Source organism: Cervus canadensis, chromosome 3, assembly GCF_019320065.1.
Source record: "Cervus canadensis isolate Bull #8, Minnesota chromosome 3, ASM1932006v1, whole genome shotgun sequence".
NCBI classification, from domain to species: domain Eukaryota; kingdom Metazoa; phylum Chordata; class Mammalia; order Artiodactyla; family Cervidae; genus Cervus; species Cervus canadensis.
The window spans coordinates 93,629,476-93,653,113 of NC_057388.1; the positions used below are offsets into that span (position 1 = coordinate 93,629,476).

A 23,638-nucleotide genomic window follows, 5' to 3' on the forward strand; every position below is an offset into this window, starting at 1 on the left:
TTTCATTCTGAATATAGCTAAGTAAAATTTTGCTGATACTATTCTCTGTGTCTTAGTCACTCTGTTTTATAATCATCCTTTGTTACATAATCTCCTTTTCCTATTTGTTCATGTTTCTTTAAAAATCTGGTGATTATCTGCTTTGCAGAGGTCTCAAGTTATACTAGTCAATGACTGTGCTAGAGACTGGGCTACAGTATATAGTTTGTTCTCAAGAAGCAAAGAGAGTTTGACAAACACATAGAGAGACAATAGAAACAGTGGGATAAGTGCTACTTACTGTGCTGTGGTATTATACAGGAGTTGTCTGGGGATGAAGGAGTATCAGAAAGTTTCTCTGAAAAGGTAATTATAAGGGTTCCAGGGGCCTAATAAATAAATAGCACTTCTTCTTTACCTTTGTATCTACTAAAAATTAAGACAAAATAGTAGGACCAAATTCTAGCAAACTGAGTCCAGCAACATATAAAAAAGATTATACATAGTGACCAGGTAGGATTTATTCTGGAAAAGCAAAGTTGGTTTAACATAACAAAAATTATCCACCTCTGAGAGTAAAGAAAATAAAAACAAAATAAACAAATGGGACCTTATCAAACTTAAAAGCTTTTGCACAGCAAAGGAAGCCATTAAAAACAAAACAAAAACACACAGAATGGGAGAAAATATTTGCAAACAAAACAATCAACAAGGGATTAATCTCCAAAGTATACAAACAACTCATGCACCTCAATTAAAAAAAAAAAACCCGATCAGAAAATGGGTGGAAGATCTAAATAGACATTCATAAGACATACAGATGGCCAAGAGGCACATGAAACGAAGCTCAACATCACTGACTGAGAAATGCAAATCAAAACTACAGTGAGGTACCGCCTCCCACTGGTTAGAATACCCATCACCAAAAAAATCTACAAATGCTGCAGAGGGTGTTGAGAAAAGGGAACCCTCCTACACTGTTAGCAGGAGTAAATGGTACAGTCACTATGCATAACAGTACAGAGAAAACTTAAAAAACTAAAAACAGAGCTACCATATGATCCAGCAATCTCACTCCTGGGCGTATATCCAGAGAAAGCCATAATTTGAAGGGATAACATGCACCCTAATGCTCACTGCAGCACTGTTTACAATAGCCAGGACACAGAAGCAAACTAAATGGCCATCAGTTGAGAAACAGATGAAGAAGATGTGGTTCAGTTCAGTTCAGTCGCTCAGTCATGTCCCACCCTTTGCGACCCCATGAATCGCAGCACGCCAGGCCTCCCTGTCCATCACCAACTCCCGGAGTTTACTCAAACTCATGTCCATCGAGGCGGTGATGCTATCCAGGCATCTTCTCTTCTGTCGTCCCCTTCTCCTGCCCCCAATCCCTCCCAGCATCAGGGTCTTTTCCAGTGAGTCAACTCTTCGCATGAGGTGGCCAAAGTATTGGAGTTTCAGCTTCAGCATCAGTCCCTCCAGTGAACACCCAGGACTAATCTCCTTTACGATGGACTGGCTGAATCTCCTTGCAGTCCAAGGGACTCTCAAGAGTCTTCTCCAACACCACAGTTCAATCAATTCTTTGGCGCTCAGCTTTCTTCACAGTCCAACTCTCACATCCATACATGACCACTGGAAAAACCATAGCCTTGACTAGACGGACCTTTGTTGGCAAAATAATGTCTCTGCTTTTTAATATGCTATCTAGGTTAGTCATAACTTTCCTTCCAAGGAGTAAACGTCTTTTAATTTCATAGCTGCAATCACCATCTGATTTTGGAGCCCAAAAAAATAAAGTCTGCCACTGTGTCTGCTGTTTCCCCATCTATTTTCCATGAAGTGATGGGACCAGATGCCATGATCTTAGTTTTCTGAATATTGAGCTTTAAGCCAACTTTTTCACTCTCCTCTTTCACTTTCATCAAGAGGCTTTTTAGTTCTTCTTCATTTTCTGCCATAAGGGTGGTGTCATCTGCATATCTGAGGTTATTGATATTTCTCCCGGCAATCTTGATTCCAGCTTGGGCTTCTTCCAGCCCAGCGTTTCTCATGATGTACTCTGCATATAAGTTAAATAAGTAGGGCGACAATATACAGCCTTGACGTACTCCTTTCCTATTTGTAACCAGTCTGTTGTTCCATGTCCAGTTCTAACTGTTGCTTCCTGACCTGCATACAGGTTGCTCAAGAGGTGAGTCAGGTGGTCTGGTATTCCCATCACTTTCAGAATTTTCCACAGTTTATTGTGATCCACACAGTCGAAGGCTTTGGCATAGTCAAGAAAGCAGAAATAGATGTTTTTCTGGAACTCTCTTGCTTTTTTGATGATCCAGTGGATGTTCGCAATTTGACCTCTGGTTCCTCTGCCTTTTCTAAAACCAGTTTGAACATTTGGAAGTTCTCAGTTCACTTGAAGCCTGGCTTGGAGAATTTTGAGCATTACTTTACTAGCGTGTGAGATGAGTGCAATTGTGCGGTAGTTTGAGCATTCTTTGGGATTGCCTTTCTTTGGGATTGGAATGAAAACTGACCTTTTCCAATCCTGTGGCCACTGCTGAGTTTTCCAAATTTGCTGGCATATTGACTGCAACACTTTGACAGCATCATCTTTCAGGATTTGAAATAGCTCAACTGGAATTCCATCACCTCCACTAGCTTTGTTCGTAGTTCTAAGGCCCACCTGACTTCACATTCCAGGATGTCTGGCTCTAGGTGAGTGATCACACCATCATGATTATCTGGGTCGTGAAGATCTTTTTTGTATAGTCCTTCTGTGTATTCTTGCCACCTCTTCTTAATATCTTCTGCTTCTGTTAGGCCCATACCATTTCTATCCTGTATTGAACCCATCCTTGCATGAAATGTTTCCTTGGTAGCTCTAATTTTCTTGAAGAGATCTCTAGTCTTTCCCATTCTGTTGTTTTCCTCTATTTCTTTGCATTGATTGCTGAGGAGGGCTTTCTTATCTCTCCTTGCTATTCTTTGGAACATATACACGATAGAATATTGGCCATAAAAAGAACAAAATAATGCCATTGGCAGTGACATAGATGGACCTAAGATTGTCATACTGAGTGAAGCGGGTCAGACTGAGAAAGGCAGATGTCATATGATATCGCTTGTGTTTGTGTGTGCACATGTGTGTGTGGGAGTGTGTCTGTACTTAGTTGCTCAGCTGTGTCTGACTCTTTGCAACCCCATGGACTGTAGCCCACCAGGCTCTGTCCATGGGATTTTCCAGGCAAGAATACTCAAGTGGGTTGCCATTTTCTACTCCAGGGGATCTTCCCAACCCAAGGATCAAACATGCATCTCTTGCATTGGCAGGTGGATTCTTTACCAATTGTGCCACCTGGGAATCCCCAGTATCACTTATATGTGGAATCTTTGTTTCAAAAAATGGTACAAGTGAAACTACGTATAAAACAGACATAAGAGTCACAGGTGTGGGAAACAAACTTATGCTTACAAGGGGGAAGGGGGAAGGGATAAATTGGGAGATTGGGATTGACATATACACACGACTATATATGAAATAACTAATAAAAAACCTGCTGCTTAGCACAGGGAACACTCTTTAGCACTCTGTAATGACCTATATGGCAACAGGATCTTAAAAAAGAGTGGATATACGTATAACTGATTCACTTTGCTGTAAAGCAGAAACCAATACAACATTGTAAATCAACTTTTGTTGTTGTTTAGTCACTAAGTTGTGTCCAACTCTTTGCGACCCTGTAGACTGTAGCCCACCAGGCTCCTCTGTCCATGGGATTTCCCAGATATGAATACTGGAGTGGGTTGCCATTTCTTTCTACAGGGGATTTTCCTGACCCAGGAACTGAATCTGCGTCTCCTGCTTGGCAGACGGATTCTTTTTTTTTTCTTAATTAGAGGCTAATTACTTTACAATATTGTAGTGGTTTTTGCCATACATTGACATGAATCAGCCATGGGTGTACAAGTGTCCCCCATCCTGAACCCCCCCACCTCCCTCCCCATCCCATCCCTCAGGGTTGTCCCAGTGCACCGGCTTTGAATGCCCTGTTCTGTGCATTGAACTTGGACTGGTGATCTATTTCATATATGGTAACACACATGTTTTAATGCTATCCTCTCAAATCATCCCACCCTTGCCTTCCACAGAGTCCAAAAGTCTGTTCTTTATATCTGTGTCTCTTTTGCTGTCTCGCATATAGGGTCATCATTACCATCTTTCTGAATTCTATATATATGCCTTAATATACTGTATTGGTGTTTTTCTTTCCGACTTACTTCACTCTAATAGGCTCCAGTTTCATCCACCTCATTAGAACTGATTCAACTGTGTTCTTTTTAATAGCTGAGTAATATTCCATTGTGTATATGTACCACAGCTTTCTTATCCATTCTGGCAGATGAATTCTTTACCACTGAGCCACCCAATAAAAATTTTTTTTAAATTAAAGAATGTAATATACATATTAATAGGATAGAGAACAAAATGCACACAATCATCTCAGTAAATGCAGAGATAATGTCTGGCAAAATTCAACCTCTTCCATGATGTTTAAAAAAAAAACGGTACCAGACTAGAAGTAGATGGGATGTTCCTCAACCTGATAAAAACCATCTATGAAAATCCCACAGCTAATGTCATAGATGATGGTACAAGACTGAATGCTTTCCCCCCAAGATCAGGACCAAGATAGGGGTGTCTGCTCTCAATATTTCTAATCAACATAATGGAGGTTTAGGCACAGCAATCTGGGAAGAATAAATGCAAGGCATCCAGACTGCAAAGAAGTAAAACTACCTCTATTTGCAGTACACATGATCTTATATACAGAAAATCCTAAGGAATACACACACACATATGTACATACACGGACCCACAAAACCTACTGAAGCTAACGAGTTTGGCAAGGTTGCAAGATAAAAAAACATGCAGAATTGTAATGGGTGAGGTATATGGTATGTGAATTAGATTTTAATAAATCTGTTATAAAAAATCAATTGTACTTCTGTATACTAGCAGTGAACACAGTATAAGTGAAATCAAGAAAATTCTATTTAGAAAACATCAAAAAGAATACAATGCTTCGGTCAGTCAGTCAGTTCAGTCACTCAGTCATGTCCAACCCTTTGCGACCCCATGAATTGCAGCACGCCAGGCCTCCCTATCCATCACAAACTCCTTAGGAGTAATTTAATAAAAGTGGTATAATACTTGTACACTGAAAACTAGAAAACTGTTGAAATATATTAAAGATGATTTAAATAAATGGAAAGATTCCCCCATGTTCATACATCAGAATACTTAGTTAAGATGGCAATATTCACCAAATTGATACCCAGACTCAGTGTAATCCTATCAAAATCTCAGCAGAAACAAAAATTAACAAGCTAAACCTAAAATGCAGTGGTAATATAAAAGGCCAGAATAACCAAGACAATTTTCAAAAAAGAAGAACAAATTTCACAAACTCATACTTTCCATTTTCAAAACTTACTACCAAGCTGCAGCAATCATAACAGTGCAGCACTGGCATAAGGGTAGATACAGAGATCAAAGAAGTAGAATTGAGAATGCAGACGTGAACCCTTACACTTATTGTCAGTTGAGTTTCAACAGAGGTGCCAAGACAATTCAATGAAGAAAAAATAGCCTTAAAAATGGTACTGAGACAACTAGATATGCACATGCAAAAGAATGAAGTGGGTGGTGGGGCTTACTCCTTACACCATACACATAAATTAATTCAAAATGGATGACCCATATGTAAGAGCTAAAACAACTCTTCAAAGAAGAGAGACATTCGGTGTAAACATAGTAAGGGACTTGCTCATTTTAGCTCCAAAATGTAAAGGACTGGATTTGGAGAGTAGACCTTTGTTATGGAGAATGTTCTGGATATATTTTACTCTTCTTCCATCTGCCCAGTCAGCCCCCTCCCACTGAAAGGTAAGGGGAAGAAAGCCAAGAAATACTTATTAGGGTCACAGCCCAGGCACACAGACCCACTAAAAGACCAAGATTTCAAAAGATTACAGGATGTTTCCTTTCCCCCATGCCTTACCACCACAACGACATAACTCCAGTATAGTAACAATGATTTACAGCTGAAAGAGCTGCAAGCAAGACATATATTCTATCTGATAAGTAGTTCTTAGGGAACCCCAAAAACAACAGGATAGACAAAAACAAGGCTATTGTAGGAATTCCAAGTCTCTGCCAATAGCTAATATAGCAAACATTAAACATACTCATGGTAAATATGAAAAAAGTAAGCATTAAACTTGCCAACATCTGTTGGCAAATTAAAATTCCCAACATCCACTGGATCATGGAAAAAGCAAGAGAGTTCCAGAAAAACATCTATTTCTGCTTTATTGACTATGCCAAAGCTTTTGACTGTGTGGATCACCACAAAGTGTGGAAAATTCAGAAAGATACTTGAATACCAGACCACCTGACCTGCCTCTTAAGAAATCTGTATGCAGGTTAGGAAGCAACAGTTAGAACTGGACACAGAACAACAGACTGGTTCCAAATAGGAAAAGGAGTATGTCAAGGCTGTATATTGTCACCCTACTTATTTAACTTATATGTAGTGTACAACATGAGAAATGCTGGGCTGGATGAAGCACAAGCTGGAATCAAGATTGCCGGGAGAAATATCAATAACCTCAGATATGCAGATGACACCACCCTTATGGCAGAAAGTGAAAAAGAACTAAAGAGCCTCTTGATGAAAGTGAAAGAGGAGACTGAAAAAGTTGGCTCAAAGCTCAACATTCAGAAAACTAAGATCATGGCATCCGGTCCCATCACTTCATGGCAAACAGATGGGGAAACAGTGGATACAGTGGCAGACTTTATTTTGGGGGGGCTCCAAAATCACTGTAGATGGTGACTGCAGCCATGAAATTAAAAGATGCTTGCTCCTTGGACGAAAAGTTATGACCAACCTAGACAGCATATTAAAAAGCAGAGACATTACTTTGCCAACAAAGGTCTGTCTAGTCAAGGCTATGGTTTTTCCAGTGGTCATGTATGGATGTGAGAGTTTGACTATAAAGAAAACTGAGCGCTGAGGAACTGATGCTTTTGGTGTTGGAGAAGACTCTTGAGAGTCCCTTGGACTGCAAGGAGATTCAACCAGTCCATCCTAAAGGAGATCAGTCCTGAGTGTTCATTGGAAGGACTGATGTTGAAGCTGAAACTCCAATACTTTGGCCACCTTATGTGAAGAACTGACTCATTGGAAAAGACCCTGATGCTGGGAAATGATTGAAGGCAGGAGGAGAAGGGGATGACAGAGGGTGAGATGGTTGTATGGCATCACCGACTCAATGGACATGAGTTTGGGTGGACTCTGGGAGTTGGTGATAGACAGGGAGGCCTGGCAGTCCACAGGGTCACAAAGAGCCGGACACGACTAAGCGACTGAACAGTTATCACATGATACACTGAATCAAAAATACATTTCCTCTGGCTCTTAAGTAGTTGAATTTGAAAAATGGGGTTTCAGAGAATCTTGATTTCTATGATTATTTTTAATGAAACCAAAGGAAAAATCAACCAGATATTGTTAATACATTGTCCAAATACATACTAGACTTTGCTCATCTATCTGCATGGTTGACTGACAATGAGAATATAAAATGTATACTTTTGCATGTTTCATTCAGTCTATCAACTTCTTAACAAAGAAAATTTTTTTAAAAATTCTGATCTTCTAAATGTCTTGCACACCTTGTACTTTAAAAAGTGATTTGCTGTCCTGTGATAATGAGACTTTCATAATGAACTTTTTGGGTCACGTTTTAGTTTCCTCAAAACGTGCAGAAGCACATAATGAGATTTTTTACTTTATAGAAATGAAAGAGGGTATTTCCTTAGACCTGCGCCTACAAGGTGGCTATCATTACTGATAGCCATAGAAAAGATGTTAAAATGCTGGTCTGCCATTAAGTCACATTTTCAACATGTGGGACAAGAAGAACAGCCTTGTCTGATTTGTAAATAGTTGAAGAAGGGAATAAAGGACAGGATTACAGTAAAATAATTTATATGCTGTTTCTCTAAATCTATTTGATCATCTCTGAATAGGTCATAAGGAGCACAGGATGAACTATACCTCAGTTGTTTGATATTATGTATAGGTTATGACAAAAACTCATACAGTGAAAAAAGTGAAATTTATGGGAAATAAGACTGACTCAGAAATTAAAAATATGTCACCAGAAAGAGCAGTCAAGTTGAACAGCACTAAAAACTGCAACAAAAACTGAAATTCACATTCAGTTTGAATTACCTCTGTGCTTTGAAAACCTCTTCCCTGAGAAAGAGAAGTTTAACATGTGATGATATCCAGTGTGCTTCAGAGTATCTATAATAAAAACAATAGATATTGTAGACATGGAGAACCCTACATGATGAATTTAAGGATATGCATGCATGCCCAGTCATGTTCGACTCTTTGTGACCGCATGGACTGTCACCCACCAGGCTCCTCTGTCCATGGAATTTTCTAGGCAGGAATACTGGAGTGGGTTGCCATTTCCTCCTCCAGGGGATCTTCCCAACCCAGGGATTAAACCAGCGTCTTTTGTGTCTCCTGTATTGGCAAGCAGATTCTTTTATCACTGCGCCACATGGGAAGCCCAAATTTAAGGTTGCTAAGGGTCAAATCCCCAAAAGTCAGTCTACTAAAACAAGCCTGTAGATACAAAGTGAACAGACATTTTTGGGAAGCTGGAAACTAATTCTTACAAGTCTAGAAACCTGCTATTGCTAATTTTGTTGTTCAGCCGCTCAGTTGGGTCCAACTCTTTGCGACCCCATGGACTGTAGTAGTCAAGCTATTGCTAATAAGTCAAGCTATTGCTTGCTTGAGGGGCTTCCCTCATAGCTCAGCAAGCTATAAGGGGTTTCCCTGATACCTCAGTTGGTAAAGAATCTGCCTGCAATGCAGGAGACCCCGTTTCAATTCCTGGGTCGGGAAGATCCACTGGAGAAGGGATAGACTACCCATTCCAGTATTCTTGGGCTTCCCTTGTGGCTCAGCTGGTAAAGAATCTGCCTGCAATGCAGGAGACCTGGGTTTGATCCCTGGGTTGGGAAGATCCCCTGGAGTGGGGAAACACTACCCACTCCAGGATTCTGGCCTGGAGAATTCTATGGACTATACAGTCCATGGGTTGAAAAGAGTCAGACACAACTGAGCGACTTTCACTTTTACTTTTCAGTTGCTAATAAGTCAAGTCATATTCCATGTTCAGATTCCTTAATTGACAGGATATCTAATTTGATGTCATTGCATTGGCCTGCCACCAGGGGTCAGTGTAATGTGGGCTTCATAAAAGGTGACCTCAGTTGTTCAGTCGCTCAGTTCAGTCATGTCTGACTCTTTGCGACCCCATGGGCCACAGCACGCCAGGCTACCCTGTCCTTCACCATCTCCCAGAGTTTGCTCAAACTCATATCCATTGAGTCAGTGATAACATCCAACCATCTCACCCTCTGTCATCCCCATCTCCTCCTGCCTTCTATCTTTCCCAGCATCAGGGTCTTTTCCAATGAGTTGGCTCTTCGCATTAGATGGCCAAAGTACTGGAGCTTCAGCTTCCATGTCAGTCCTTCCAATGAATATTCAGGGTTGATTTCCTTTAGGATGGACTGGTTGAATCTCCTTGCAGTCCAAGGGACTCTCAAGAGTCTTCTCCAACAGGACAGTTCAAAAGCATCAGTTCCTCAGTTCTCAGCCTTCTTTATGGTCCAACTCTCATATTCATATGTGACTACTGGAAAAACCATTAGCTTTGACTAGACAGATCTTTACTGACAAAGTGATGTCTCTGCTTTTTAATATGCTGTCTAGGTTTGTCACAGTTTTTCTTCCAAGGAGCATCTTTTAATTTCATGGCTGCAGTCACTGTCTGCAGTGATTTTGGAGCCCAAGAAAATAGTCTTACACTATTTCCCCATCTATATGCCATGAAGTAATGGTACTAGATGCCATGACCTCAGATTTTGAATGCTGAGTTTTAAGCCAGCTTTTTCACTCTCCTCTTTCACCTTCATCAAGAGGCTCTTTAGTTTCTCTTTGCTTTCTGCCATAAGAGTGGTGTCCTCTGTATATCTGAGGTTATGTCTCCCAACAGTCTTGATTCCAGCTTGGTCATCCAGCCCGGCATTTCACATGCTTTACTCTGCCTATGATGGATATACACATAATGATGTATGTTATTGATATTTCTGCCAACAATCTTGATTCTAGCTTGTGATTCATCCAGCCCGGCATTTCACATGATGTACTCTACATGTGATGGACATGAGTTTGAGCAAGCTCCGGGAGTTGGTGGGACAGGGAAGCCTGGCATGCTGCAGTCCATGGGGTCACAAAGAGTCAGAGACACGACTGAACTGAATTGAACTCTGAATATAAGTTAAATAAACAGGGTGACAATATACAGCCTTGACGCACTCCTTGACTTTTGAATGTTTTCAGTTTTACCACTACATAAAATAAGGATATCCTGAAGACTGCAGGCAGTGGAGATAAGTATTATTGGAAGAGGACACACAAAGAGCAAAAATATTTTATCATGGGACATAAACATGTCAATTTTTATTAATTATAAGTAATATCTAATTATCCCTACTGTATTACATTCAGCTTTTTAAAAGGTCTTATGTATCTTAAGACATAATAATATTGCCTATAAAATGTAAATATTTTATAAAAATTTAAAATCAGAATCAGAGGAAAACACTATTGATAGTGTTCTGTTATTCTCACCCATACTGTTTAATTGGTTTCACTATTAAATACCACTAACTGCCACTCTTAACTAGTCCTGTTGTTTTTCTTAAATAATGACATTTATGTAACAGAATAGCAAATAATACAGAATAATATATAACTTTAAACAGCTAATTTATACTATATGTTAAAAATAATAATCATGTATGTGTAAGCATTTATTCATTACATATTATAATGATTCTTTGGTCTGATGTAGCTGTGTCCTGAGTTGGGGCTCTAAAAGTTAGTCACTCTGCTATACATGTAGATGCCCTTCCTAGAGCCTGACATGCAGAACGCAGTTCTGAATTGCTTGATAATTATTGGACAGGTATTTCTACTGTTTGCTCTTCTCTTGAAACAGTCTTATCTAAAGGCTTCCAGTGGAAATATGCACTAATATATTTCATATGTCTGAATGAGACAGTGGCAGGTTGAAACTCAATTAAGCTAGCAATTGAGGCAGTTGTCAAGAAAGTGAAAAATTAAGTTTTGTTAACTTTAAAATCTAAGTTCAGAAATTTTATGGTATATTCTCTTTTTTAGCAAAACTACCTGGACGAGTCCCTGCTTGGCTTCTAAAAAGGTATCTGAGGTAGGAGAACTACACTCAATTTCTTCTACCAGATTACCTCATTCCCTTTCCTCCGTCTTAAAAGATTTTGATTTTGAATTAAAGTAACAGGTAAAGGTGGCTTTTTGATAACAATTTCCAGTTGTGTCCTTAGAGTCTACATAGTGTCTGTGACACAGTGTCTGGGACTGCATAGCAGTGCCTATATGATGAACTTTGAAGGGTTCTCAGATTTCAGTATCCCTAAACCATCCCCAGTGGACGCCTTAACATCTGCAGTTAGGCATTTATTTCTATGCAATCATCATTGCTTTATCTGAGTTTCTCTCTTCTGGCCTAAGATAATACTTAGAATGAATGACTGTCAGATGCTTTACTTTCTATAATAGCAATTGAAGCACTGGTCACATAGGGTTGATATTATTAGTACCTAAAAACTAGAAAAGGGATAGGAAGAGAAGTCAGGGATAGCATAGATAAACACTGTTGTTTTGTCTAAACCAGTAATTATCGTATCACAAGCCCCCTTGGCAAGTTTCCCCATCTTCAGGAACAATGACCTGAACAACCATCTCAACAGTGGGTTTGTAAGTATGAGAACAGACTGAATTTGCAGAACAGAGGACACATGGTACGCCTGTTCTTCCTTCCTTGGCCTCTTTTCTAAGAACTTAGTTTGTGCCCAGCAGTGGGTTCTGTTGAAATACATAGGCTTCTCTTGCCTCAAAAACTAGAAATTTAGGTTAAGAAACCACCTTTGGCCATACCTGTACTTGGATCTAAAGTTGATTAATTTAAACTAAGATTTAACTTTTAAAAAATATATTACTTATCTAAGGGGCTTCCCCTGATAGCTCAGTTGGTAAAGAATCTGCCTGCAGTGCAGGAGACCCTGGTTCTATTCCTGGGTCAGGAAGATCCCCTGGAGAAGTGCTAGGCTACCCACTCCAGTGTTCTTGGGCTTCCCTTGTGGCTCAGCTGGTAAAGAATCCGCCTGCAATGCGGGAGACCTGGGTTTGATCCCTGAGTTGGGAAGACCCCCTGGAGAAGAGAAAGGCTACCCACTCCAGTATTCTGACCTGGAGAATTCCATGGAAGTCTACTTTCACATCTTATCTATGGAAAGAAATGAAATAATACAAGAAAATAACATGAGAGAAAGTAATAGACAAAGTACTAGAGTTAGAAGGCGTGTATTCAAGACCTGCCCCTCCTTATTAGTTATGTTATCGTGAGTGAATAGTTTAACCTCTCTGATTCCTTAATGTTCCCTTTCTGATATAAGATGGGGATAACATTGGCCATCTTGCCTGTATCAGAACTGCTGAGAGCCCCAAGTAAAGTAATATCTGTAACAATACCTTGCATACTGTGACATGTAATATACAGACATAACATGGCATTTCACTACTTTTAATTAGATAGTTCATTGTTAACATTGAAATCAGAGTACCCAATTTCTTTCAGCTCCCAAACTGTGATTCAGAAGCTTAGCAGAGACCAACAGAGATATGTTTTAGAAACTCACAAGAAAAACGAGGAAACAGTTCAGCCCAGGAACAATGATTTGTATGAAAACTGTGTCAAAGTGACATCCTTGAAGTGTCCTCTGAACAAACAGACTCGCATTTGGACTGGGACGACAAGGATACCAACAGAAGGTGTTTTTTCAATGTTTAGGATTTTAATAAATGCCAAGGTGGCTTCTACCATATCATCATTAATAAATTGTATGAAATCTGGATTATGGGAACTGTTTTTATAAGCAGAGAAGATAGATAGCCATTTTACTCCACTCTGAAAAATACTTGCCTTATTTAATTTCTATACAAGTTGAATACAGAAGAATATTTAATATAGCCTTGAAAAAGTCAATTTAATTGTATTGTTTCCATCACCTCTTTATTATTGATGCCCTTTCCATATCATAGAATAAAAATGTAATGAGTTGATACGCACAACATGGATGAATCTCAAAATCACAGTGCTGACAAAAAGCAACCAGATGCAGAAAAGTAAAAACTACAAGAAATCACATGCATGTGAAAAGCAAGCTAATCTCTAGAGACAGAAAGTAGATAATGGCTTCCTCGAGTAAGGGACAGAGTAGGGGAGGAAGGAAGGAATGGACTGTAAAGGAGCATTAGGAATCTTTTAGTGATCATCTTTTCTAGATCTTGGTTTATGGTAGTGGTTTCACAGGTATTTACAACTGTGGAAACTCTAGGGCGTTGGGCCAGAGCAACTAGCTGGATTGAACTGTCAGCCACCAGATGGCAAAGACCAAGAGTGGAGCATCACTTCAGTTTAGACTTGTTCCTTTTGACACGCTTTTAGACACTGAAGTGGAGGTACTGAACAGGCAGTTGGATATATGAGTCCAGAGTTAAAGGAAGAGATTTGGGCTGAAGATGCATTTAGGCATTTTCAGCATAAAGAGAGTATTTTAAGGCATGAAGCTGGATGAGATTTAAATGAGTGTAGATATAGATGGGGGTTAAGGAGCAAGTCCTTGGGAGCCCCCAACACTGATGGAGCAGGAAAAGAGTGAGAACCCAACAACAGACTGGAAAGCGAGAGAGCGTGCTGTCCCGGAAGCTCACGTGAGAGAGTGTATCAAACAGGGCGTAATCAGTCAGGTCTAATGCTTCTGATTAAATGAGATGGTTTTACGATTTGATTTTATAACGTAGGTTTTATTTGGGGATCTTGTTCAGGGAAATTTCAGTAGAATGATAGAGGTACAGGTCTAATTAAAGTGTACCTTAAAACAGGAGAGAAATTGGAGACCATATTTATAGAATTTTGCTACAAAGGGGAAATTTGATTTTCAGTGTTCCCTACTGCTCCCACCCACCCACTGCTCTTAATTTGAAATTATGTTTCTCAACCTTCCCATCTTTCCTGAGCTGAGATTCTCATGGCTTTTTATTATATTATCTTTAAACATGTCCTGATGAATCTTGATGACATATAAATAAAAATTCTACAGTTTTCTTTTTTTACTGGAGTAAGTCACTTCAGAGGGAGTCAGTTTTTGATGCTGCCTCCTCCTCTACAGTATTTGCATTTAGGGCTATACATTTTCCTCAAGTATGTCATCTCTCAGTTTCTCCCAGAAGTCTGTCCTTTCCCATTACTGAACTATTCAAGTGGAGATGAGCTGGATCTGGCAGAGATTCACGAGCAGCCTAGGCAGACTTCTCCAGTTCTGGGAGAGTTTATATTTGTAATGAGTCATGGATATATGTTCCTTTGATTCAGACTCCCTTTCTGCCTCCCCTGAATTAGCCTCCTAACTTGTCCCTCTGCCTCACTTTTCTTCACCCTGACAACCTCCTGGCTGCCACTCTGATCTTTCAAAAATGCATATCTAATTATGTCACTTCCATGTATAAAGGCCTCCTAACAATTCATTTTTTAAAACATTAAGCATCTACCTGTCACACATGATTCCTATCTCAGGAAATCTCCCAGAAGTTCTATTATTACAGACAAGGTCTCCAGTTGTGAACCACTTGTTCACACCTACCTGATTTCTAGTCATTCTAACCCTTGCTTGTGATTTCCTGAGTGTGCGTGCTGGTCCCACTGCCTAGACTGCTGTTGCTGCTGTTCCGTCGTCCAGTGTCCAACTCTTTGCAGCCCCAAGGACTGCAGCACGCCAGGCCTCCCTGTCCCTCACCGTCCCCCAGGGTTTGCTCAAGCTCATGTCCATTGACATGAACATGGACATAGACATGAACCTAAATTACTACTCTCTTTTTTTTTTAACTAGCTGACATACCTGTGCATCAAGACTCAGATTAATTAGGAATTAGGAATATTTCTTTTTCCAGCTCTAAGTATGGCTGGAAGTACCTCTTCAGCAATCCTACAGTAAGTACCTTGCCTTATCCTAGAGATATATATTCTAACTGAAGCTTTACTTCTCCCTCTAGTCCCAACTGTTGGCATATTTAAGGCAAGGACTATGTACTTTTCACATCTATTTACCAAACTAAACATAATGCCAGCTACATAACAATGTTTCAGTGAACAGCCTAAGAACGGCTTCTCCAGAGACTGTAGATGAATTCATTTTATTTACCAGCACTGCCAGATATTGTAATCATACATACCCTCGTTAATTGTCTTTCAAGTCTAGTTTAATTCAGTGAGTGCTTTAGTCATCTGTTTCCTTTCTTTTTAGTAATGGACAATTCCCTTTAAAAAAGCATTATTGTGGATATTTCAAGCATAAACAAAAGTAGAATAGAATAATGAACCACTGGTGCCTGTCATCCACCTTTTAATAGTTATCAGCATCCTGCTATTCTTGTTTCATTTATATTCCCACTACTTTTTTTTTTTTTTGCTGAAGTAATTAAAGCAAAGTCAGCAAATCATATTGTTTTGCCCATAAATACTTCAGTCTATGTCTCTTAACTAGATAAACATTTTTCTATAAAGCATAATGTATTTCTTGCTTTTATTCTAAGTGTATTCTACTTTTTTCTTATTCTGTCTACATACATAACAATTTAGGCATCATAATTATAAGTAATACTGCTACATCCTTTAAAATGTCTACCAATTTTCCTTCCAAGTTTTACTTAGGGTTCTTTTTTTCCCCTCTCTCTACCTATATATATTGAATTTTAAAAATTCTGTTAAAATACACATGACATAAAATTTACCATCTTAAGTATTTTTAAGTATAAAGTTCAGCAGTGTTGAATACATTCACATTGTTGTACACAGCCTCCAGAACTCTTTTCATCTTGCAAAACTGAAATGCCATAGCCATTAAATGACAACTGCCCATTGCCCCTCCTCCTAGGCCCTGGCAACTATCCTACTTTGACTATTCTAGGTATCCAATATACATGGAATCAAGTATTTGGAAAAACAAATACATTATTTGTCTTTTAGTGACTGACTTATTTCACTTAGCATAATGTCCTTGAAGTTCATCTGTGCTGTGGCAGGTATGAGAATTTCCTTCCTTTTTAAGGCTCAGTAATATCCCATTATATATATACCACATTTTGCTTATCCATTTATCTGTCAACGGGCACTGGAGTTGCTTCCATCTTTTGGCTACTGTGAGTAACACTACTATGAACACTGGTGTACAGATAACTCTCCAAGATATCATCAATTCTGGGGATACACCCAGAAGTAGAATTGCTGGACCATCAGTTACCCTATGGTAATTCTATTTTCAGTTTTTTGAGGAACCGCCATACCGTTCTCCATATCAACTACACCATTTTACATTCCAGCCAGCAATGCACAAGGGTTTTAATCTCTCCACGTCCTTGTCTACACTTTTCATTTTCTGTTTTTTGACAATAGCCATCCTAATGGGTATGGAGTGGGATAAACACTTTTCAAATGAACTTTTATTTTTTAAAACAGTTCTCCACACATTTTTAATGTTATTATACTCTTACCACAATTAACAAAATAAACAATAATTCCTTCATATCATCTGTTAATAAAGAAGGAATTTCTAACAGACTTTTCCCATAGTTTTCTCTATATCTTGTCCTTCTACTTGCTCAAACAGCAGCTTTGGGACTACCACTGATTTCTCTCTTCTTTTCTCACCCCACATCTAATTCATTGGAAAATCTCAAAATATACTCAGGACTCTTCCCCCCCTGCTCGCGCCTCTCCCTCCGGTGACTGCCACCACCCTGGTCCAAGCTACCGTGCGCTCTCCTGCTAACAGATTCTTTCAGGAGCCTTCCATGAGCTCTCCCTGTCTGTTTACCCCTGCACCTCTTCAGTCTGTTCTTGGCTCAGCAACCAGCATGATCCTATTAAAGCAGATCTGAGATGTGATACTCCTCAAAGCCTTCCAGGGCCTCCCTATTTCACACTCAGTAAAAATCAGAGTCCTTACAGTGGCCTGTGAGGCCTTATGTGAACTAAGTCACCCATCTAGCTCATATCGTTCTGCTTATTGATTCTGCTTAGCCACGTGTCTCCTCACGGTGCGCCCTGCACACACGACCATGCTCCTGGCTCGGTGTCTTTGCACTTACTGCTCCCCTTGCTGCAAATGCTCCTCCCTCCAACAGTGGCTTGACTCGCCCCCTAAGTCCTCTGACATGGCAGCATCATAAGGAGGCCTTCTCTGACCACCTTTTTAAAAACAGAAATCAGCCCCTCCCCAAGAATTCTCTATTCCCCTTCCCAGCTTTATTTTCTCCCATAAATTTTATTATCTAACAGATGTTTTATTTGTTTACTTTCTGCCCCATAATTAAAGTATAAGCTTGAGATGGATAAGAATTCTTAGATAGAATCTTTGGCAGATAATGCTCAGTAAGTAACTGCTTAATCAATTCAGTTTATGTATCTATACATATTTTTATGGTTGCTCCCCAGATCTGCATCACAATTTAAAAAGCACTATGAAAGAATGTCCATCTTTCCAAAGCAAGAAGGCTGATATAAACTGGACAGATGATGAAAAAAGAATCTACAGGGATAAAAAAATAGCTGAAACTCAAGAAATATTGCAGTATTTGCTCCCCATCATACATAGCACTAAAAATGTGCAAACCACTCAGATAACAGAGGTATTCAACCCAAGAACCAGCTTTCAAATCCAACATCAGTAAGTCAATACAATTTTGTCATTCTTAGCTATTTAATACATGCACTCTTTTATAAAGAAATATGGTTTATTGATTCCACATCCTATTAAACAAACATAGGCTCTTAATAGAGGCAGCCACACCATATTTGACAAAGGCCTAAAGCCATAAGAAAACACTGGATATGTGAAGGAGTAAGGTTATCAGGCCTTATTTGATTATTTACATGAAACCACTCATTAGTTTGGATTTATAAGACCAAAAGGAAACTAATACAAATAAAAGACAATGACAAGCTGAAAATAAGAACTATAATACTAATATTATCAACAGATTTGATGAAGTACTTTCTATGTGCCACACAACATCCTTTGTTCACACAAACACATTTTACATTCTACACATAAGGAAACTGAGATGCAAAGTCTGTTACTCAAATTTGTTCAAGGTCACACAGCCAATAGGCAGCAACTGGACTCAACCCTAACTAGACATTTAGAATGCAGAGTCTTTCATCAGTATGCTTGGACATTTCTCTTCATAATATAAGAAACAGAGGGCCAACATACTTAATAGTCGAAGACTGCATACAAATCAATGACAGAATCATGAATATTTTAATAGGAAAATGGGCAAAGGCTATGAGCCAGAAATTCACAAAAGAAAAAAAGACCAATAATCACTTTAAAATGTTCAATCTCACTTAAATCCAAGGAATGTAAATTAAAACAATAATGAAATTCTCTCATTTTTGTCTCTCAATGGAAGAATTCACTCACTGACTGTTGGAATAGAAATGGTACAATTTCTGGAAGGCAATCTGATAATATATGAAAATCCTTAATATCTACATTTGTTTTAAGAAATTCCACCTTTAGAAACCAGTCTTAGGGGGAAAAAAGCCTCAGGAAGGGCTAGAAGACTTCTGTAGTGATGTTCATTGCAGTATTGTTTACAGGAGCCAAAGAAAAGAAAATGAATTTAAATGTTCAACAATAGAAGACTGCTTAAATAAATTATTGTATAGCCATAAACAGAAAGATTGTGTGGCTATTAAATATATCAATGTATATATTAACATAAAATGATGTTCACAGTATATAAGTGAATGGAAGCTGCAGACCAGCTTGATTTGCTATGGTTGCATTTATGGATTATGTATATACATTTAATGTGTGCAGATTATACATAATCAAACATATAACTAGAACAAACCCTGGAAGCACATATCCCCAACAGTGATTATCTTTGCAGAGTCAAGTACTGGCAGAGTATGATGTTCCTCTTCCTGGTTTTTTTTTTCCTAAATTTTTATTAATGCATATTTCTTCATTGTAAAATCAGTGAAGTTAAAAAAATTAGAAAAATAGGCACTTGATGGCAGTTTCTAGTGGGATGGGATAGCTGTCAGTGCCTTACAAAAACTGAATCTAATAGGTCAACTAATATGAGAGAAGCAAATAGTACAGACAAACAAAGCATCAAGTATGATGATATCAGCAAAATAAACAGCAGAAAATTAATTTAAAAATATAATGGACCTACCTAGGCAAAGGAACTGAGAAGCTGAGAATCAATATAAGCAAGGGGTGTGAGAGATAATAATTAGGACATCACTTAATTTGTAGTCATTATTTTCACAAGTGTTAATGTGTTAGTCGCTCAGTCACGTCCAACTCTTTGAGACCCCATGGACTGTCACCTGCCAGGCTTCTCTGTCGATGGAATTCTCCAGGCAAGAATACTGGGGTGGGTGGCCAGTCATTCCCTTCCCCTGGGGATCTTCCCAACCCAGGGATTGAAACCAGGTCTCCCACATTGCAGGTAGATTATTTACCATCTGAGCCACCATAGATTCCTTACATTCTTTGAGCCTAGACATGCACTCAATGTGAACTGGCCTGAGCCTAAAAGTGTAAGTAAATAATAGTCTTTATTAATTAAGAACTCTTTGGTTACATGTAACAAAATAATTCTATCTAGTTTAATCAAAAAGCATAAGGTAGGGCAGAGGGGAAGAACTGTAAGAAAATGGAAGGCTATTCATGGAAATAAGAGAGAGAATGAATTCACGCAGGATTCATGCAAGGCCTGGAATTGGGAACGGAAAACTATCCATCTTCGGTCTCTGCCTTTCTCTCTCTGCAGAAAAGTCTTCACACCCCTGACTCACAAATGTGTATTCTACAGCTGCTGCTGCTGCTAATTCACTTCAGTCGTGTCCGACTCTGTGCGACCCCATAGATGGCAGCCCACCAGGCTCCCCCGTCCCTGGGATTCTCCAGGCAAGAACACTGGAGTGGGTTGCCATTTCCTTCTCCAATGCATGAAAGTGAAAAGTGAAAGTGAAGTTGCTCAGTCGTGTCCCACTCTTAGTGACCCCGTGGACTGCAGCCTACCAGGCCCCTCCGTCCATGGGATTTTCCAGGCAAGAGGACTGGAGCGGGGTGCCTTCTCCAGTATCCTACAGCAGTTTCACTTAAAAGACTGACCCACTATCTCTCATTACCAATTCTAAATTATAGGAAGGATAATTGGACTGGCAGCATTCCCAGTGGGTAGAGGTCAAATAGTTACAAATGTGGCTGACTGAAGCCCTACCTTGAGAGGCAGTCCCCCAGAGAAGAGAAAATTTTGCCTGGGCTGGACCATTCCCAGAAGTATCTGGTATAGATATACAAGGAAATAAGAAAAATTAGGAAAGCAGAAAGCAACAGATGGCCTTACTACATATTTAACACCATCCATTTTCATAAGATTATAATGAGGCATCTTGACCCCTCTGCTAGGCAGTGTCAAAGAAGGTGAGTACCAGGTCAGGACTTCCATCCCCAGTGGCCTGGAAAGATCCCCACCCCAGAGTGTCACTGGGAGCCACGTGGGAGACTAGACTTCCACACCCATGGGACAAAAATCAGGTGCATTTCCCCCTCCTCACTATGGGGGTGTCAGAGTAGGTCTAGAAGAGAGTCAGAACTTTTACTATTGCCCAGCAGTAATGAGACCGCTTCTATCATAGTGTAGGTGGAGGCTACACAGGGAGATGAAACTCCCACGGCTGTCCAGCAGGAATGAGAAGCTGCTCCCCTCTGGTGTCAAGCAGTCTAAGTGCGGAACCTGGACTTCTGCTTACATCTGTTAGTAATGATGACTCACCCATGCTACAGCAGAGTCACACAGTCAGTTAAAACAGAAGGTTTAAGATCCAGCCTCATTACACTATATGAGAATGTCCATGTTTTAGTCAGAAATAAATCATCATACCAAGTATGAGGAAGATTAAACCTGATAATCAGCAAGTGCAAACACTGAGAATGTTGGTAACAACAGAATTTTCTGAAAAAGATTTTTAAAGCAGTCATGATAAAAAATAAAATGTTTCAACAAACACAAACACTTGAAACAAATCAAAAGAAAATATAAAGCCTCAGTGTGGGGGAAAAAGGTGAAGTCAGGCAGACAGAGAAGGAGAGAAAGAAAAAGAAGATAATAAGAACCAAAGGGAAATTTTTGGATGGAAAAACACAATAACCGAAATAAAAGGCTCAGTGGCTAAACTCAACAACACAACTGAGGAGAGGCTGGGAAGAATCTATGGACTGGAAGAGACAGAACAGAAATAACCCAACCTGAACACCAGAGAGAAAACAGACTGGAAATAAAATGAACAGAGCCTCAGGGACCTATGGAACCATAAAACAAAATCTAACATTCATGTTTTCAGAGTTCCTGGAAGAGAGGAGAAAGCAGCAAGGCTGAGAAGGTACTTCAAAGGTACTCCAAGTCTGGCAAGAGACATAAACCTACAGATCAAACAACTGAGCAAACCATTAACAGGATAAACTCAAAGAAATCATGCCAAGATATTCCAAAATTTAACTTCCAAAAACTAAAGAGAAAGAATAATTCCTGAAAGCAGCCAGAGAAAAATGACACCTTATTTATAAGGGAAACAAGTTTAATTACAGCCAATTTCTCAGCAAAAACTATAGAGGCTAGAAGAAGTGGCACAATGTTTTCAATTATTGAAAGAAAGGAATTACACCATGGAGTATTACTCAGCCGTTAAAAAGAATTCATTTGAATCAGTTCTAATGAGATGGATGAAACTGGAGCCCATTATACAGAGTGAAGTAAGCCAGAAAGATAAAGACCATTACAGCATACTAACACATATATATGGAATTTAGAAAGATGGTAACGATAACCCTATATGCAAAACAGAAAAAGAGACACAGAAGTACAGAACAGACTTTTGAACTCTGTGGGGAGAAGGTGAGGGTGGGATGTTTCGAAAGAACAGCATGTATATTTATCTATGGTGAAACAGATCACCAGCCCAGGTGGGATGCATGAGACAAGTGCTTGGGCCTGGTGCACTGGGAAGACCCAGAGGAATCGGGTGGAGAGGGAGGTGGGAGGGGGGATCGGGATGGGGAATACATGTAAATCCATGGCTGATTCATGTCAATGTATGACAAAACCCACTGGAAAAAAAAAAAGAAAGAAAGGAATTGTCAACCCACAATCTGACACACAGCAAAAATAAAGGAGCACTCAACAAATGTTAAGATGAAGGAAAACTAAGATAATTTTTCACTAGAAGACCTACACTAAAAAAATGACTAAATTTTTTTAAACAGAAAAAATAGAGGAGGAACATCAGGAAATAGATAATGCTGAGCTAATGTACAGGTAAATATAATAGGATTTCCTTCTCGAGTTCTCTAAATATGTTGATGGTTGAAGCAAAAGTTATTACACTGATATGGTTCTAAATGTATCTAAAGGAAAATATTTAAGACAGTTACAAATATGAGAAGGTAAGGGGGACATAAAGGAAGGTTAGATATGTATATTCCACTCAAGCTGGGAAAATTACACCATTAGATGTGATAAGTTATTCATGGGTAATGTAAAAGATACTTAAAAAGATACACTCAAAAACACTACAGATAAATAAAAACGGAATTTTTATGCAATCTAAAAACTCCACCAAACCACAAAAGAAAAAAGGAAAAAAAAAGGAACAAAGAAGAAATACAAAATCAACTGGAAAACAAGGTTTAAAATGACAACAATTCATATATGTCAATAATTACCTTAAGTGTCAATAGACTAAAAGACATAGAGTGGCAGTTGAATAACAAAACATAGCCTATAATATTCTGCCTGCAGAAATCATCAGCAAAATATTAACAAACCAAATCCAACAACATATAAAAAAGATCATACACCACAATCAAGCTGGATTCATCCCAGGGTCAAAAGATGGTTCAACATATGCAAATCAATTAATGTGATACGACTACATCAACAAAAGAAAAGACAAAAAGCACATGATCATCAGATGATTAATGATCCTCTTATCATCAATAGCGGCAAAAAAATCATTTGAAAATTTATTCAGGGTAGAAACTCTCACCAAAGTGGGTACAAAGGGAACATACCTCAGCACAACAAAAGCTATGTATGATAAACGCACAGCCAACATAATACTTGATGGAAAGTTGAAAACCTCACTGAAAGCTGAAACAAGACAAGCATGCCCACTCTCACCACTTCTGTTCAACATAGCATTGGAATTCCTAGCCACAGTAATCAGAGAAGAATAAAAACCTATCCAACTTGGAAAGGAAGAGGTAAAACTGTCACGATGTGCAGATGCCATGATACAATATACGTAGAAAATT

The 23,638-nt window shown here is 39.1% G+C and overlaps 1 protein-coding gene across 2 annotated transcripts in view; it reads left to right on the forward strand.

The window, feature by feature from the left end:
* Positions 1–23,638, forward strand: part of AGBL3 (AGBL carboxypeptidase 3) — a 101,210-nt gene that overhangs the window by 72,124 nt on the left and 5,448 nt on the right. For both annotated transcript variants that reach the window (XM_043463763.1, XM_043463764.1), the window contains 3 exons: positions 11,325–11,373; positions 12,820–13,013; positions 17,734–17,965. In XM_043463763.1, coding sequence (XP_043319698.1) covers positions 11,325–11,373; positions 12,820–13,013; positions 17,734–17,965 — 475 coding nt within the window. The remainder of the gene's footprint in view (positions 1–11,324; positions 11,374–12,819; positions 13,014–17,733; positions 17,966–23,638) is intronic.